Raw genomic sequence first — 18,827 nt, forward strand, 5'->3', positions numbered from 1 at the left:
TTACTTCACTGTTTGTGTTTTTAAGGAAGGAACATCAAGGAACATTGAATTAGTAATAAGTTTCTGGGATTCGAAAGTTGTTTGGTTACGCTCAACATAATTAATTTTAAATGGATTATCTATTGACTGAAACATTTGAAATGTCGAGGTATAAAAACAAGGGTCAAAAGTCACGTTTTACAGTGTAAAACCTCCCGATTTTAATGTGTTTTGAATGAAAAATGCCCAACTCAAATGCCTTCTTTAATTTTTTTGAAGCCTCATATGTTTTAAGGCTCCAATTTATAGATTAGTCATTTGTTTTTAAGGCTAAGTATACTGAAAACGGAGGATTTTTTTTTCTTCTTAATGTATGGTCCTCCTCCCCTCCCCACTTTGTCATTGTTGAGCTCCAGCCAAGAACATTCTGTTTTTGCAGTGCTGTTTAATAGTCAAATTTAGGAGCAGGGGAACAAGACAGAGCGGGAAAGCGACACGAAGAGAGAACAAGAAAGGAATAAATCTTTTTGGACTCCCCCTCTTCCCACCAACCCGCTCTCCTTTCCCCTCCATCCTTTCTCTCTCTCTTTTTTTTTTTTTAATTTTTCCTCCCTGTAACACAGCTCATAGGAGCCGCGACAGGAAAACGGCTGTTTTTGCAAAGGCGAGGGTATCTGAGTTCACCGTCTCTCCCTCGCTCATGTTAGATCCGTCACATGTTGAAGGTGTAGATGATAATCTCCCTTCTGGTTCTCATTCTGTCTCGGGGGCCATGTGTGGGCCCCGGCCAGTTCGAATCATTGCTCAGACGCTGCTGCCATTAACCGCCTGACACGGCTGCGTCCGAGTTCAAGGCCTCTCTTGGGCTGAGTCACCGTCGCCGTACACGCCGATTTATCTCACCGATTCTGCACTTTTACAACTTTTGTGCCGCGTCACGTAGAAAGCAGAAAGATCCCGGTACTGGTCCAAACCTGACCGGGAACTACAGAGGAATTGTATAATTTCCCTGCTTCCCATTAAGGGACGTCAGACGCAGCAAATCCTGTAGCCGGTGGAAAGAATTCAACTCATGTTTCCTTGTGTTTCCCCTCCCTGTCCTCTCTCGCCTTTTTTTTTTTTTTTTTTTTTCCTTCTCATGTTCTCTGCTTGTACCTTGCGCAGCGGGGCCGAACACATTGTGAATCCCCGCTGCCCTGAAGCCCCACAGACACTCCTCCAGCCGCTGTGAAAAATGACGCGCAGAACAAGAAGCGTCCAGGCCCATCCTGCATCAGGCGCCGAGCTCCTGCCTCGGTTTGCTCTCCCATTAATGATAATCCTGTTCAAACAAAGCTGACTTGTTTGACTCTGCTGCGGTGCAGTAGATAAGGAAAAAACCTTCGCTTCTCACCTTGAGTTCATTCAAAGTGAGAAGATCGGTGAAGGTTTCATGACAGCCGCAGATTTTTATCTGAAAAAGTGGAACAAAAATCGCACGTGCTTACAGATCTTAAAAGTGTGGTGTGTATTTGTATTTAGCATCTTTTACTCTGACACCTTTTGTTTCAGAAGTAACCTAGTTAGTATATTAGAATATCATTTTATCGCCACCAATTATTATTTCGCCTGATCAGAGCCACCCGTAGTTTTGTGTGAAGAAAACATTCGATTTTCGTGACCACCTACATGAGTCACAGAAAAATCTTCTTGTGACTTTTTTTGTTGCAACAATAAGTATTTTTGTCTCGTTCCCATTACAAAAATATCTTAGTACAGTTGAAATGAGACAAAACTAACGTACAGGTAACATAGAAGCTTGTCTACATCATAAACATACTCCATAAAAGTCCTTGCTTCACTGGCAGATTATTTCACTTATACCAGCATATTTTTTTCCATGTTATTAGTGAAATAATCTTCCAGTAGCACTTTTTCATCAATATTAAGGAATTGTTCACTTGAAACAAGCTTTTATATCTTGCTGAACAGTTACTCTTAACTTAGTTTTGTCTCATTTCAAGTGTACTAAGAAATGAGACCAAAAACACTTTTCAGTGTTGACGATGGGATTTGAACCTTGACCTTCTTTCTGCAAGGCAACAGTGCTGCCAGATTCTCACACCTGAGCTGTTTATCTCTGCAGCTCCTCCGGAGTCGCCATGGTTCTCTGATTTTTGTCATGTTAGCTAGAATGCTACTTCTCCCTGCGGTAGCTGAAAACCTCGGCGCTCACGACGCTTTTTGTTCACTAGTGTTCTCAATCAGGCCTTCACCAAACAGCTGGATTAATGCTGAGATTAAATTAAACACTTTGTTTTCTTTACATGTCAAACTTATGCTTCCAACGTGACAAAATGCAATTAACGAGGGGTTTTTTTCAGGATACGAACCTCTAGATTACATCGAAGGTTTTTTTGCAATTCTCACCGCTCACTCCCCGCCCTTCTCTCTCTGTGTGTCCGCAGACTCGCAGCAGTCAGGAAGTCCGAGCAACAATGAGCCAGGCAAAACCCCTCTTCCAGGTATGTAGAGCGCCTCTCGTCCTCCCGCCCTTCTGTCATCGCTGCATTGTTCCTCTGCGGGGCGCAGCCGCTTTCTGAATCCTGCTTGGGAACGCCGTGACTGGCAGGCGGGAACGGCGGAGCGCCTCTCCTACGTGCAGAGGCATGAGCCGCTGTCAGGTCTGCAGGAACACATCGATGTGCAGCCGAGGGTTTTTGTGTCAACACGCTCGTTGTTACACTCGGCAAATTGACGTGTTAAATGTAAATCGCGACAATCCTGAATCGAAACTCAAACCCCGCTGTCATCGCCGAACTGAAAGCGTCAGACACGGTTTTCGGAAAATAGACGGCGACATTTGAAAGTGCTACAAAAGGCTGTTGACGTTGCGTATTCTGCTTCTTTTCCCCTGGCCTGACCTGTGCCGTGTCGTCACGGCGATGGAATGCAAATACTTTCAGAAGTACAATTAGTTTTCTACCTCAAGAGCAGGTTCTGCCGATGCCGGTGCCGGTGCCAAGGAAAACAGGCAAGCCGAGCCAGTGACTGAGGCCCGGGAGGCCCTCGGCGGGTGGCACAGTTCCTTGCGAAAGAAAAAAAAAAAAGTTGGCTCATGACAGGCGTTAAGCTTCATAGGTGCCAGTGGAGATATTCCCCCCGTCTTTCTGGCACGGTCTGAGCGCCGTCGGCCCGCGAATCAAACCTAAGATCGCCTCGGTCGTCAGGGGCCAAATTCCCCGTTTTCCCTTGACCAACGATTCCCTGGTTTCTGTCGCTACGTCCCAAACAGGTGCATCCATGTATATATTTAACCGGAGCTAACATTGGTTGAGTCTAAAAGAAGTTTTCTAAAAACAGGAGTGGAAAAAACTGAGGATTTGCCACAGCAAGCTTGATTTACAGCAGGCAGGTTGCATCAGGTAAAATAAAACGAGTTCAAGTGATCGTCTCTGTTAAAACGGATGTTTCCTGGTATGACTTGGATATCCGCACGGTTGACAGATTTTCTACTTTATGTTTGTGTTTCATTAAGTATTGAGCTTTCCTCAGCTGTTTTTACTGGGAGTTGATACTGGTCTGTGCTCAAATAGAGGCAGTTTCAGCTTTTCCGTCGATTTCTAAACAAAAGTTAACAAACTGGAGGAGGTTTTGTTTCCAGAAAAACAATTGGTGAAAGATGCAAATACTTAAAATTTCTGTAACTGTTCAAATCGTTTTTTGCTAAACGAACTTACATACAGGACCTCGTAAAGGCATTCTTATTCTTGAATCAGATTTTGTCAAATTGACGATACAAGATGATAGAAACTTGTAAACGTTAAGTTGGTGGAAACTGCAAAATTTAAAATATTTTCCTCAATGTTGCAAAAAAGCTCTGTACACTCGAGAGCTAATGTGGGGAAGGGAAGACGAAAACATATTTACCAAATTAGTCTGAACCTCCAGCTCAGAACGGAGGACTTTCTCCATTTATCTGAGATGTGTGATGCTGGTTTGAAATCTACTTTCTACTTTCTTCACAGCCATGCATGGTGCCAGCATCTGACAAAAAGATTTTTTGTTTCTCCCAGTTCATTCGCCCTGAAACAGCAGATGGAAACACGTCTGATTCGCTCACAACTCACATGACAATTGGATGGATTGTAGCTAATGCAGGTCATTGGGACTTTGATAGACCAACACAAAGTAGAGCACAAATGTCAAGTGGAAGAAAAAAATGTTTTCAAAGGTGTTTTACAAATTAAATTATACATATATATATAAAAAATGTGGCCTGCATTTGTATTCCGCTCTTTTTGCTGCGATTAAAGTCTTTTGTGGTACGTCTGTAGCAACTTTGCATATCTTGACACTAAAAATGTTGCTCTTCGTCTTAGAAATAAAGCTCAGATTAGATGAAGGGCATCTGTGAACATTTTGCCTCAAAACTGTCACTGTAATATAGGGTTTGAGCTTTGACTAGGCCATTTCGAGGCACGAATACAGTTCAAACTAAAATAGTGTGTTCAGTGTGATCTCCAGTGCTGAAGTTGTTTGGTGTTTGTTATGTAATAGAACCTCAGATGACATTTTTCAACAATGATTCATGTTCTCTAGTAGCCCCCGAAACCCTGACAACAACAACACCTGCAATTATACAGGGATTAAATTAAACACAGGTGAACTCTGCTTACTAATTATGCAGCTTCTGACGGCGTTGTAGTGCAAACGCATCTGGCACTCTTCAGGCTTCTAGTTGTAAAAAAATGTAAACCCATTTAGGCACTACTATGTGTTGCTTTGTCATGAAACCTCCACAAAATTACACTCAGTTTTGAGCTTGTGACAAAATGTGCGAAGGTTGAAGAGGTGTAAATACATTTCAGAAAAAAGATCCACATGCACGTGCGTTTTATTTTTATTCCTAAGCAGTTTAACTAATGCTGGGTGTACTTCTCACGCTTGTTTCTGCAGTGTATTTGGAAGACAGCTTCATCAAATCAGGAGTTTTCAGTGTCACGGAGCTGGTGCGAGTGTCCAGAAGTAAGTACACGCTTCCTTATTTGTTTTTGCTTGTTTGCTGTCGCTTCAGCACCCTGCCTACCTGCTGCCCGTCTGAGCCGCTCTTTTGTGTTCTGTGGAATCTCACTGACATAGTTGGACCGCCTGAACGCCTGCAGACGGCGTAACAGGTGCATCGGAGTTGATGTCAGAATCAGGAAGCTGTCAGCTTGCATATACTCTCGCAGTCATTAATCAAGTGTAATCAGGAAGATAAACACACCTGCGTGTTTGTGCAGAAACTTGTGGGTTTGGCAGTTTTTTTCCCCCCCGTAAAAACAGTGAGAGCTGACCCAGAAAAGTCCTCGCCTTCGACCCCGACACACAGAAAAAAAAAAAAAAAAAAAAAAAAGCAACCCGGTTTTCCTTTGTAATCTCTGAGCTGAAATCCCAAGACACAGCTGTGCTGGGGAGAATCCAGTTTACCCAGTCTCCTTTGCTTTAGGATAACTCTTGAGTGCGCAGCTGTCTTCAGAGCTTCATCTGCATGGACATGTCTCCCCTCCTCCTCCTCCTCTTCCTCCTCTGCAGAGCCGTTGACGGTTGTTCTCCAAAGACTGCCCTGACAGCCAGGGGCACGTCAAGGCACAGTTTACCTGTGCACACTCTGAGCTGAGGCAGCAACTGTAGCGAACTTGCCTGCGGAGCACAAAGACTCCAGTCACCCCTCCTTTTCCTCTTCCTCTTCCTCCTCCTCCTCTCTAACCTGTGTTTAAGAGAAGCAGGCCGATGCTGTGTGGCCTGTGTGTTGCAGCTTGCAGTCGGGAACGTCAGCAGCTTTCTCGGGACAATCAGGGGCTACAGCCAGGGTCAGATTTTATGACTGGGTTACGAAATCACTTCCACTATAAAGATAAAGTCACAGATGCTCCATTCTGTTTTGGTAGAGTAAATGTAACAGAAGCAGTTTTGTATTTTAAGCTTTGCGGGTTTTAATTAAAGCTGCCGTGTGTAACTCTTATAAAAAAATGTTTGTTTAAACTGTCATTAAATCGTGACGGTAAAAGATAATCTGTGAAAAATTCTAAGTCCTACTTAGAAACCAGAATCAGAGGCAGAAAGAGGGTCTCAGCGCTGTCAATCACCTCTTGTGTGGTGCTGCTCACCCCCTCTTGCTCTCTACTAGCTGCAGCTTAGAAATGAATGCTCAGACTAGTTAGCATAGCCACTGATGACAGCAAATAAACAGTTTTCCTGTAACGGTAAGTTGTTTCTCCAGCATTAGCACATTTAGCAGTGAGTACAAAAGGTTGATTGGCAGCGCTAAGTCCCTCCTCCTGGCTCTGATTGGTTGTTTTTGGTTGGGAGCGTTGCATTTCTCCAGACAGCAGTAAAAGTTCAGGGAGGAGGTGGAGAAGATCAATCTTTTAACAAAGATGTATATATTTTTTTATTTAAAAATGATTTAATCGGAGTGATGAGAACAATTTATTCCTAATTCCTGATTTACTCTTTCTATGGGTTACGAACACGACGTGACCCAGAGGTCGACTCGTTCTTGCTGCCGTTCAAAATGGGATTAAAGAGAACATTAAGTTGGTGCTGCGTTTCTGCTGTGAAACGTTCTGTTGTTTTCTAGCCGTTGTTTGTGTTTTGTATGTGAGTGTTTCCACTGTGGTGTCCAAAACGGTCTGATTTGAGTTCGCTTTGAGTTTTCTTCTCACTCTAAAACCTTTCATATTGCTGCTAGCTTGAGGTTGCTGCATACAGTAATCCTGAAATTATTCACACCACGGGAAGATTTGTGTTTAAAATTATTGTCATTCAAGCAAGAAGATTGCTCCTGATTAGAAATAAAACATTTTTAAATTTATTCTACGCCTTATAAACTTGTATTTTTCGTGCTGATGTTTTATGTAGCCACTCGGACAGTCACAGGACAGCAGATGATCACTATGGACTCAAATGGTGTTGCTCAAAATGCTAAAGGTTACAGAATTATGTAAGAACCAACAGGATAGAGAGGAGAGCAGTAACATCATGCAGTCATAGACTCAAGCACCGACGTGTCAATGTTACTGTCAGCAGTCCAAAACTGTTTAAAAACATAAAATATCTGCCAGAATTATGAATAATCCAATCATCAGGTCGACCTTTCTCTTATAACTATAATCAATTCCAAAAATGAACTATTTCCTCCAGTGTATTATAAGCCTGGCAGGCCACCAGGCTTTACTTCTGCCCCTACCAAGCTTAGCATTGCTTATTTATTATTTTTTTTGTGTGTGTGTTTTTGCATTTTTTAAGACTTTATAGTTGGTGTTCAGATATTAATCTTCCAATAACAGATAATTATCAAGTGATACTTTCAAATTTCCTGTCAGCTTGAAAGATTTTTTAACTCAAAAACACGGCGGGCCGCTGGATGAACGACTGCACCCAACCACCGGGCTTTCTGGGGGAAACCTTGTTCTGGCAAACAAATCTCAGGCTCTTGTCAGTTTGATAGCAGTTCTCAGTTTTAGTCACCAAAAATAGTAATTTCATTTACAGAAACATCCATATTAGACTTCATCGAATTCTAGAAAGTCTATGCGTTCAATCTGCTGGATATCCAAATATATTCTTTACATTTGCATGCAGAAGAGTTGGGCTAACGTTACAGAAGAGGAAACGTCTGACCTTTTTTTCCCCATCTCTTAAACCATAAATACTTCTAAAGCTTGAGCCACATTGTCTCGTTTTGGGCTCCAAAAGGCACCAACTACTCCTTCCAGTGCTCAGACACAGAATATGTGCCGTGTTTTTGTGTAGTGTTTAATTTGCCCTCTGACCAGATGGCCTCTGAGCCGCCACATTTGCTCTCATGTGACAGAGGCCGGCTTCAGCAAAGCCGAGCTGGAATTTTAAAAAGGTCGCCGGACACACAGGAATTGTCACTCACTCAGCCGGTCGCTCCCTGGGAAGATATCTAAGCAGCCGCTCGTCCGTCATCGCGCTCCTCTCCCGACTCTCTGAGCTGTCGAGACATCCTTTGAAGTCCATCAAAGGGAGCTCCGGAGTTCAAGGCTGAATCGCAACCCGGCGTTTCGACTCATTAATGCAACACGAGCCTCGAGTTCAAGTGTAAAAAATGCATTTTTTTAAATAAAAAAACAAAGCCTGCACATGCTCAGGCAAAGGAAGCCGGTTGATCTAGAGCACAGAAAATAATTGTGTGTTTTTTTTATTTCTTTTTACTGAATTAAAGCCAACATTATTGAATAATTGATCGACCGGGTGGCAGACTGGCACTGCAAAAACGGCACCACACCAAGAGGGGCGGCCAGGGGGAGCGAGGGGCTGTCTTAACCAGCGAATCGAGAAACAAAACAACAAAAACAATGATCTGGTATTCAGTGTCCTCGGGCCGGATGCATTCCTCCACAAACAGCCCGGCGTGGGTAGCAGCGGGTCGGGGCCGCTGCCAACGCTGCAGTGGGCTGCCAGGGCGGAGGCTGGCGGATCGGATCGTGCCAGTGGTGAACCTCAGACCACAACAGACGGCGCCACACACTCTATCTTCTCATCCACTCCAAACCGACCGAGCACTCGAGCGGCAGGCGGCCTCGCGGGCCACACACTGGTGCGAGGATGGGTGGCGAACCCCTTTTGTTCTGTAAACACAGGCACGGCCTCCCTTGAAACAATATCCTTCACCTCAACCGCAGCGGGGAAAATATCACCTTTTCCTCCGTAAATCATTATCAGAGGAAACGGCGGAGAGTTTTACTGCTGGGGTCTTTTGCTGCACAGTTTTTTTTGGGGGGAGTTTCTAATTCACTCAGCATATAAAGATTTAACCATATACAGTTTTACGATAATCCGTCTAAGTTCCTTATGCCTTAAATCCAAGGAACCAGACCTGCTGGCAATTTTTCAAATCGATCTTGATCTGCAAAAGCACAAGATCATACCAAATAGTTCTGGTCAAATATCTTCGCACACTTGAAATAAAACTTTACTGACTTACAAATACGTTTTCAGCAAGATATAAGAGCTTATTGTAAATACGTAAATCCTTAATATTGATGAAGAAGTACTGGCTCCACTCAAATATTATTTCTCTTATTATATATTCATTCCCATGTTATAAAGTAAATAATCCGCAAGGGAAACTAGTATTTTTTAATCAATATTAGGGATTTACTAACTTAAAACAAGGTCCTGTATCGAGCAGAAACATTATTTGTACGTTTTTTTTAGTCTTATTTCAACTGTACCAAGATATTTGCTCCACAAACTAGATTAAAAAGTCTTAGTATCATTTTTAGTTTTTGACTTCTTGGCTTTTGTTTTTCCTGTCAGATGTTTATCTCATTCATATTGTGAAAGAAATGTTCTATTGTATATAAAAGAAGAAGAAAGCATAGACTGTACTTCAGTTGATCCTCTCCTGAAACATCTTGTTGGTGATAAGATACTATTTTTGACTTTAAAACAGTTATGTTTTGTATTTTTCATAGATTCAGTTAAATAAATGGGAATAAATCTTATTTTTGTGACAGGATGTTGGTAGCAAGTCTATAAAAATTAAATCTGCTGTATTTGCCAAAGTTTGTTATTTGTAGACACAACATTGGTCAATAGACTTAAGTTTATGAGGCCTTTTATGACTCAATAATTTATAGGTCAGAATTAAGCAGCTTAAACTATTAAATAAAAAACATCATTGCGGATAATAGACAGAAAATTAACGAAAAAGAATTTAGAGAAATGCTTAAAAATACACAGAAAACCTGCAGAACTCTTCAGGAACAAGAAAACCTTAAGAATTTCTGGGGGAAAAAATTAACAAATGAGGAATTACTGAAACCATTTGCAGTGTTAAATAAGACATAAGAAGTTCTTAAAGTTTCCTGAGGAAGTTCTCCGCATGCAGTGACTTCAGAAACACTCAGACACTCAATAAATACGAAACACCTTGGACTAAAAAGACAGACACTCCACCAATCATGGTCTGTGTAATAAATCACCTGCTTCTAGATGCAAAGATGGAGATGCATCTCTCCACCAGATAGCAGGGTAACCTTGAGCTATTTTTTTTGTGTGTCCTCTTCAGTGCCGATCACCCACGGCGCAGCGGTACCCTTCTCCATGGCGGACATGCCCAGCCAGCCCTACTATCATGACCTGAACTCCAGCGTGGCACTACAACGCTCCCTGTCCTCCCCGCCTGGCAGGTCAGTGGGACGCCAGCGAAGCACAATTATCACACAAAGTTTCTTTTACAATTATCCTCTCTTCTTGCGCCAGATAGTTGACTTTGTTTGCTGTATTCTCCATCCTAAAAAATTAAAAAATTTCCTTGGAGACTTGAATTATTATTATTGAATTAGCTTATTTTACCTTAACTTATTTAGCCTGGTTTGGCTTAGCTCAATTTATTTTAGGTTTTTTTTTGTTGTCCTATATTATCCTAGTTTAGCATCTTTGCTAAGTTTAATTTTAGTTTAAACTTTAGCTTGTATTAATTTAGCTTATATTAATTCGCCCACATTTTTTAAAAGTTATATTCAATAAATTTGAATATTACTCAAAAGTTTGTGTTTCAGTACCTAAATTCTCTTAATGAAACACATTATATAGATCACTGAATTTACATACTTACTGTTTTTATGTCTTCATTTCCAGTTTGTGATGATTTTCTGCTTGCAAGTAAGAATAGAAAATTACATCAGACTAATAAAAAAACAAAATGTGGGCTTAATGAATGTATGTATATTACCTGTGTAGCTTTAAACTGATAAATAAACTTTTTATTTAATGTAAATCATTTCAGCTTAGTTTAGCATTCAGTAGTTTAGCTATGCTTATTTGAGCTACATTTTTCCAATCTTATGTTTATCTAAATTTAATTTATTTTCTCATAAATCAGTATATCTGAGCATAGATTAACTGATTTGCAATTAGTTAATTTGTTGTAAATTAGCTTAGCTTGGCACACCTTTTTATTTTTTTTATTTTAGATTAGCATAGCTCCTTTTAGCATCGTTAAGCTGAAAGGAGCTAAACTTTCAGCTCCTAAAATAATAGCTTAAAATAATTAAGCTATTATTTTAGCTTAATATATTGAGCTAAAATAACTTAAGTCTGATTTTATCTAATTACTGAGATTAAATTATTTCAGTTTACTATGGATTATATTATTTTAAATTAGCACATTTTACTATAGCTAACATAACTTGTTCTCCTATGTTAGCTTAAATAAATAAATATTAGCACCTGTTTTAATTGATATGATTTGTGATGCATTAAACGAATGATGGCATCAAGTAATAAACCTGACTTTGCGTTCAGCAAAAGGCCCAAAACCAACATGGAGGAGAACATGGATACCAGCCCGACGGGACCCGACTTCTACTCGTCGCCCAGCTCACCAGCCAGCAGCCGGGCGAACTGGCACGACAGAGACGGAGGTGATTTTCACTTTTTATTTACTTCATCTGGTAGTCAAATGTCAGACTGCGACTTCACCATTTCCCAGTTGCTGTTGATAGCGTGCATTATGATCGTTTTGTAGCTCAACCTATCCTTAGCCGTCCAGCCGTCGGCCATTTTAGCTACACTTTCTGCCTCCTTCACCGTCTGAACAACTTGCAGTGCTTGCATGTTGTCTGAGTCTTGTCTGCCAATCTGTGGCCTTTTGTTATTCCTTCTGGAAACCCAAAAATTGTGCCAAACAAATGATTTAAGACTAGAATTACCAGAGAAGGGTCATTTGACATTTCTACCTTTGGAGCCCAGAGGAGGTCGAAATCCCTGGTAATGCTAGTGTTAAGAATAATTGGGTCGTCTTATATTACGACTTCATCCGGCAAAGCCTCGCTGACTCACCAGATGTGTGTTTCAAGATCACCCAAACGATTCACAAGTTTGTTGATATTGCTAACAGAACCTATAAACATTTTCTATTTTCATTACATGCAAAAAGATAAAAAGTGACTCAGTGTGTGTTTTCCTTGGTGAATAAAGTCAGACAACCATGTTGCAAGCTGCTGTGCATTAGTCTTTCCACTGATTGTAACAAATAATCTTCAAGAACGTACTTAGTAGATGGTTCTAAATTTAAAAGCAATCACAGCAAAAAGTGAACAAATACTTTGTCATAGAAAATCCATCAACAGCTGTACAAAAGTTTAAAATAATCTGAGTACTTTGAATATGATCTGTATTGAGGAGAACCTGAACCCTCATGAATTGCAGAATAAAGGCAGGATGGATTCCTGTTTCTATTTCATTTTTGCTAAAACTTTCTCTTCACCATCTAACTGTTGCAGTTAAGAAAACAAAAAACCGGGATCTGTTATTGTCCAGTTTTATTGATCCCGGGTGAATTGTGACATCAGTTGCTTTCGCCCATCTATTGAAATGCTTAATGTTTGTGTTGTGGATGTAAGCAGTAATTATTTGTCCTCCTGCTCTGGAACACAGAGGACCCTTGCTGATTCGCAGTACGCCATTTGCGGATTTTCTGAGGAAAGTGACTCCAAATTACTCGCAAAAAATTAGCTTATCATCAGATTTTTCCATATAATATCCTAAATATTGAAATATTTCAGCTTGGGAAGCTGAAGTAGTTGAAAAACAATCCAGGATTGTTGTTTTCCTTGCTGTTGATTGACTGAACCGCCAGGAGAGGAGATAAGGAAATGTCTGGATGTTTGCTTCTGTGGAAGTGCTAATATGTATTAGTACTGCAAGTATCAATGCATTTTATTGTATAATTAGTGATTTAACTATTGAAACAGGCAATTGAGCATTTCTAGAACGGATCTCCAGTATTTGAAGATTTTTAAGTTCAGTAAGTCGTCTTTGAAATGCATTGAGTTGCTGCCATGTGATTGTTTGAAGTGGACGGAGAATGTACTGGACTCCTCTGGTATTAGTTCAATGAGAGCAGAGAAAATATACAGACCTGTACTTGTTTTACGTTCTGCTGCAAAGAAAAAACTAAATTCTGTTTCTGAAACTTTAGCTTGTATTAATTTAACTCATATTAACCTGCCCACATTTTTTTAAAGTTATATTCAATAAATTTGAACATTACACAAAAGTTGGTGTTTCAGTACCTTTATTGTCTAAGTGAAACACATTATATAAATTACTGTAATGAAGATCTGCTAGTCATTCCCGCCCTTTGCTCACTCCTGTCTGCGTCTTTTAGTCGTATTTTACCCATAAGAGCAGGTAAGACGCATTTTGGTCTAACTGTGACACACATAAAATCATTGGAAATAAAGCCCATCTTTTTTTTCTCCCTCTCCCTGCACAGTGGTTTTTAGCTCTGGTTTGAACCCAGACCACCTCCTTTTTTTAATTTAATATAATCAGTGGGGAGGCTGCGAGAGGAAAACACCAGATGACACACAGGAGACGCAGCAGTGGTGGGATTCAGCCGCAGCCGCAATGTGGGTACACGAAATTCTAGCGTGTCCCTCTGCACAAGGCCCGAGAGCATTGCACTGCGTAAACTTAGACACTTGGGGTGAGCAGGAAGGGAATGAAGTGGGTAGGAAACTCTCCAAAGACAGCCATTACTCTGTCAAGAGAGAATAAATGAGAAGTGGGCCGATATTAAACCCATATGAGTCCTCCGAAGTGCCAAGGATTTCATTTCTTTCACGTGGTTGTCGTTCAGGCTCTCTGGTAGTGCTCTGGTCTGGGAAAGCACTGAGATGTTGGAGTTTATTACACACACCACACATTTACTCAGCCAGTACAAAACAAATCAGTCCTTTAAACATGACTAATAAAGTTTCAAGGCAACGACGCTTCTTTAACTATTAATTAATTGCTGTAATTTACTGCAACGCCTTTTTCTCATCCTTGAAAGTCTCCTCTAAGGTATTTCTCTTCTTTGACTGCAACATGAAACGTATCTCCTTTCCAAAATCAGGCTGGGAAATCCCCTTAAATTCCCACCACCTCTCCTCCTCGGAGATAACAAAGTTTTCCTGTTGCTTGTCCGGATCTCTCCACGCCTCTAGTCAATTCAGGGAAGGAAGTTTAACGGATTTAAATGCAAAATAACATAAATCCCCCCATGAAAACCCCCCATCTTTTTCTGCAAGAAAAGAGGCAGATGATGTGAAAGTTATACGAGTGTTCATCGTGGAAAAGGCAGAAGAAGACATAGGCCACCGCCTCTCGCATATATTTGTTATCACATTCCCTTCAGACTCCACGTCTCAGCATGGAAAATTGAAAACCGCGCAGCCGTGACAGCGGAGCGTCGCTCATAAAACTGGGGAGCCGCAATAATGAGCAGCTCACGTGTTTTTTTTTGTTTGTTTTTTTTGTTCTTGTTTTTGTTTTTTTCTGGTTCACTCTGTGCTCACACGTTCTGTCGTTAGCAACAAACGAACTTCCTCAATAATTTCCACATCTTCAGCGGGAGCTTTCCGGATTAATACAGCTTGTAAGGCAGAGAGTGTCGCTCTCTGCTTAAGATTAAGTGAAACTCTTAAAAGTTTTAGATCCTATTTGGGTCACTTTAATCACCTGCTCTGACATGATAAAAGACTTGTTTTTTAAGTTATTGAGGAGTTCCGGTGATTTATTATGATTCCAGAAATTGTATGGGATTTCCCCTCAGGGAGATTATTTTCCAAATGCATTTTTCATTGTGTTCTGCGTTTCCTTTTTATTACATGAAGCCCTCCGGATCAAATTCAACCCCGTTTTAAATTTTTTTTTTTTCATTAAATGAGGCATTAGGATAAACCTTTCAGGAATTACCTGATTAATTTACGGCAATAATCTGAGATCTTGTGCATCATTTTGTGGTAATCATGTCCCTTTGTCTTTGTTCGTGCATTTGAAAGCAAAATGCCACGACTAGATTTGCATTGATCAGGGTTTTTCTGGCCGATGCCAATTATCGGGTCTCGAATGTCTCAAAATAAAAGCACTTAACAAAACAATAAAAACTGACCTCAGTACTTCATGATTTAGCCAAAAAAGCAAGATCTGATCAGCCACTTTTAATCTCAACCTATGTTGATTTTTGTGCTATTAATTAGAATGTCCTGTAGGCTTCATGATAAAGTCAGTAGGTTTGAATTAAAGGAAAATAGTGAAAGTTCTTTGTTATGCTGCATTTACTGAGAATGGGGGGGGAAAAAACAGATTGTTCAGCATCTGCCCTGCCAATCATCAATCAGGGCGGATCAGGAAAAAATTGGTCGACTGATTCCTGCTTTTCTTAAAAGACGCGACTCGCAATACTGAAAATGGCATTTATTTAATCAAAGTGAGGCTTTAGGGATTAAAAAATGTGGAAAATACACAACAGATATGTGTAGATTGACATGCTAAATATAGAAATGTGAAAAGAAATATTCCTGAGTCTTCTTTTTTTTCCCCAGAGACTCAAACAATTAAAAATATCCTGCTGTTTCTTACATATCTAACAGAAAATGAACCCCCCCCCGTTTTCCATCACAGCATATCCTCCCAAACTTTATCTCATTTTTATTACTCTCAGAAAAACGTACAAGCTGTACAACCTCTGCTGCTCCTTTTGCTTTGGACTTTTAAGACGAGTTGGACACGGTTTCAGTGACATGCATGGTTTCGTTTTGCTTTTCTCTGCCAGCAGAGATGTCCTCTCCCACAATGAAGAAGCCAGAAAAGCCGCTGTTCAGCCCCACCTCCCCGCAGGACTCCTCACCACGACTCAGCACTTTCTCTCAGCCTCACCACCCGGGCCTATCAGGTGTGGGACACAGTGGTGAGTCAAAGCACACTTTTTCTTCATGAGGTAAACATAAATAAATAAATCGGCTCAAATCTAAGCTTGCGGTCACGATAGAAAGGATTCTCTCCTAGTTCTTGGATCTTAACCAGGTTATAACGTCACTTAAAGCTCAAGCGTATAAACAGTTTTTTAGTGCTGTCGTTATTTAAATAACCAGGCTGGGATTAAAAAAACTGCGAGTGGGAGAAAAAGTACATCTGGATTTAAGAGCGCTGCTAATCGAACCGCTTCGTTATTGATCTTCTGTAAGTCCATCAAATTAGGAGTTTTTGGTTCCAGAGCAGAAAAGAGCGCGTCAAAGACGACTGCAGTTACTTCGGAGAAGCAAATTCACATCTCTTGTCAGTGAAGGGTTGGACAGATACTTCCAAACAATTTGAGATCCGCCCTTGTAGAGAGGAAAAAAATTTTTTTCAGAAGTGGAAAACATTTAGGACGGCCGTCAGTCTTTACCAGAAAGGACATTCATCCAAATTTGGAGAAATTGGAAACAGCCCAAAAGCTACATTTTACACTATTACCCTCCGTTAGCAGGTTAAATGTCAAAGTTCATCCCCAAAAAAAATTGAAATAAAACCCCACAGATGCAACTTGTTTGGAAATGTTGGCAGGAGAAAGTTTTCTAGAGAAGAGAAAATGATGGCAGGACAAAGGCTGCACTTAAATAACCAACAACCCGTCTGGAAGTCTCAAATTATACCAAAGTAGAGATGCAGAAACTCTGTATGACTGTGCACCAATGTCTACAACAGAATGGCTCAGAAACAAAACGATGACGGTCCAGTCAAAGTCCAGATGACTGGAGACATCAACGAACTGAAAGACTTAAGAGTAGATCTGACTTCAGCTTCAACGTATTGCTCCTAAATGTGGCTCCAAAAGCTGTTAACCCACTGAGTGAACACTAGACTTTAAAGAGAGCCTCATTTTACCTGAACCCTCTCCTCTCTCTCCGTCTTTCCTGTCTGTGTGTTTTTCCCCACAGTTATATCATCGAGGAGCCCCCCTTCACACTCGCCCCTGCAGTTCTCAGCCTCGGCCATCCTGCCTCCGGCGCCGTCGTCCTACTTCTCGCACCCCACCATACGCTACCCGCCTCACCTCAACCCCGCCGATCCCCTCAAGAGCTACGTGCCGTCGTACGACCCGTCCAGCCCACAGAGCAGCCAGGTCGGTCTTTTTCTGTGTGTCTGCAGGTTTAAAGTATTAGTTTGGGCTTACTCACAGAGCCTCCAGCCTTTGTTCTTTATCTTGTTGGGCTCTGACCTCGAGAGATTAAAGATAAGATAAATTACGGCACGCAGTATTTCACTAATGCCTTCAAGGTGCGCTTGGAAGTTGGGAATATGTTCTTGTTTTGCTTAAACTTCCTAAATTAAAACACATTCCTGTTAGTTACTGCAAAAGTATTTGCATCCCTTGAAAGTTTTCAGGTTTTGTCCCTTTATCACACGCGTTTTTATCTGTTTACTGCCAAATTACGTCAATCAGTCCCTCCACTTTCTTCCGAATTATCATGGAAATTCACGCAAAATCAATGAATCCCTGCACATTTTTTTGTGCTTAATTGTGAGTTTATTGCAGATTTCTGGCAAAAATGGTGAAAAGTGTTGGATTTAAGTGACTGTTTACTCCAGCTCACAGGTGGACGTGTTTTTTACTTCTACTAAACATCTGCCTGAGCCTTACTTGATTTATAATCCATAACAATACGGCGAATAATAAAAAAGTTGCACTTGCCATCATACATGAGTGCAAATATTTCTGAATTAGAACCACAAACACTTTTTAGTGCAAAACAAATCCAAATTGTGAAATCCTGGACGAACTGAAAAGTCGTTCAATCTTACTTAAGTTTAAGTATGTATGTATATTTTAACAGTTAGTTTACAGGTTTCTGCAAGACGTTCTGGCACAACCGGCCCTTTAAGAGCTTTCATGATCTTGATTTGGCCCAAAATGAAACTGAGTTTGACACCCCTGCTTTACGACGTCAAGCTTTATTTTGCTAGGATTTTATGCGATTTAAAAATACAAACGTTTTCATTTGACTGCAATAATTGCAAAGTGAATGGAAACAGAAATCTGAAATGTGTGGCATGCACATGTGTTTTGCTCCTTGGAGGTAGCATAATGCTTTTGTAAGATGGATGCAGTAAATTGTTGTTACTGTTTTATCTGATGAAGATGTACGATAACATAAAACCCTGTCAGGTTTGGAGAATTCGGTTAAAAGTAACTCAAAGGTTAATAAAATAATTCTCAATGCCGTTATTACTTCACTCTCCATGCTATGCAGTATGACGACAAGAGTTGGCAGGAGTTTGAGTTAAGCCAATCGAGTCTAAGATGCCACTAAAGGCCACATCTAGGCAATGTCTCATGACTCTTCATGACGTTTGTTTTAAATTGTTGCCGTATAAATAAACTGAATTGAATTGAATTAAACACAGAATGTTAAATATTCAGTGGGATTGTTTGGATTAAAGCGTATTCCTGCGGTAGAATGGACCAGTCAAAGTCCAGAGCTGCCCCCAATTAAGAATCTGTGGCACAACTTGAAAACTGATGTTGAGAGATGATCTCCATCCAATCTGCCTGAACTTCACGAGCAAAACTTTATTTTCTGGATGTGAAGATCATCCAGAACCTTAAAGCCGCAGTGGCAACAAAAGGTGGTACCTCAAAGTATGGACCCGAGGCTGAACATCAGCACATTTTCAGAAACAAAAAGTCTAAAATGACGTATGATCTTCCTTACACTTCACAACGATGCTCTTTGTGTTTGTCTGTCACATAAAAATCCAAATAAAACTCGACAAAGTTCTTGAAACGCAACAGAAAGTGAATGAGATCAAGGGTTTTAAATGCTGCTGAAAGTCACTGTCACTGGATATAATTGGTTAAAGACACTCATAAATCCTCAATCCAAAGACTATTAATCTGCTGTAATTTACACCGAGTTATGATAATAACTAAGACGATTATAAACCCTTGAATGTTTCTGTCCATATATTTTCAACATGACATAACTCTCGGGGCAAAAGGTTATAATACACTTGGAGCCTTATGTTTGCAGTTA

At 40.6% G+C, this 18,827-nt stretch overlaps 1 protein-coding gene across 10 annotated transcripts in view; it reads left to right on the forward strand.

The window, feature by feature from the left end:
* Positions 1-18,827, forward strand: part of LOC122820399 (nuclear factor 1 B-type-like) — an 88,204-nt gene that overhangs the window by 53,141 nt on the left and 16,236 nt on the right. For 4 of the 10 annotated variants that reach the window (XM_044097780.1, XM_044097785.1, XM_044097784.1 and 1 more), the window contains exons 3-8: positions 2,427-2,483; positions 4,918-4,986; positions 10,046-10,166; positions 11,284-11,402; positions 15,587-15,718; positions 16,731-16,915. In XM_044097780.1, the coding sequence (XP_043953715.1) occupies positions 2,427-2,483; positions 4,918-4,986; positions 10,046-10,166; positions 11,284-11,402; positions 15,587-15,718; positions 16,731-16,915 (683 nt within the window). Of the gene's footprint in view, positions 1-2,426; positions 2,484-4,917; positions 4,987-10,045; positions 10,167-11,283; positions 11,403-15,583; positions 15,719-16,730; positions 16,916-18,827 lie in introns of all 10 variants that reach the window. The other 6 variants (XM_044097778.1, XM_044097779.1, XM_044097776.1 and 3 more) reach the window with 3 other exon arrangements.

This window comes from Gambusia affinis, linkage group LG18, assembly GCF_019740435.1.
Source record: "Gambusia affinis linkage group LG18, SWU_Gaff_1.0, whole genome shotgun sequence".
In the NCBI taxonomy this organism is placed as follows: domain Eukaryota; kingdom Metazoa; phylum Chordata; class Actinopteri; order Cyprinodontiformes; family Poeciliidae; genus Gambusia; species Gambusia affinis.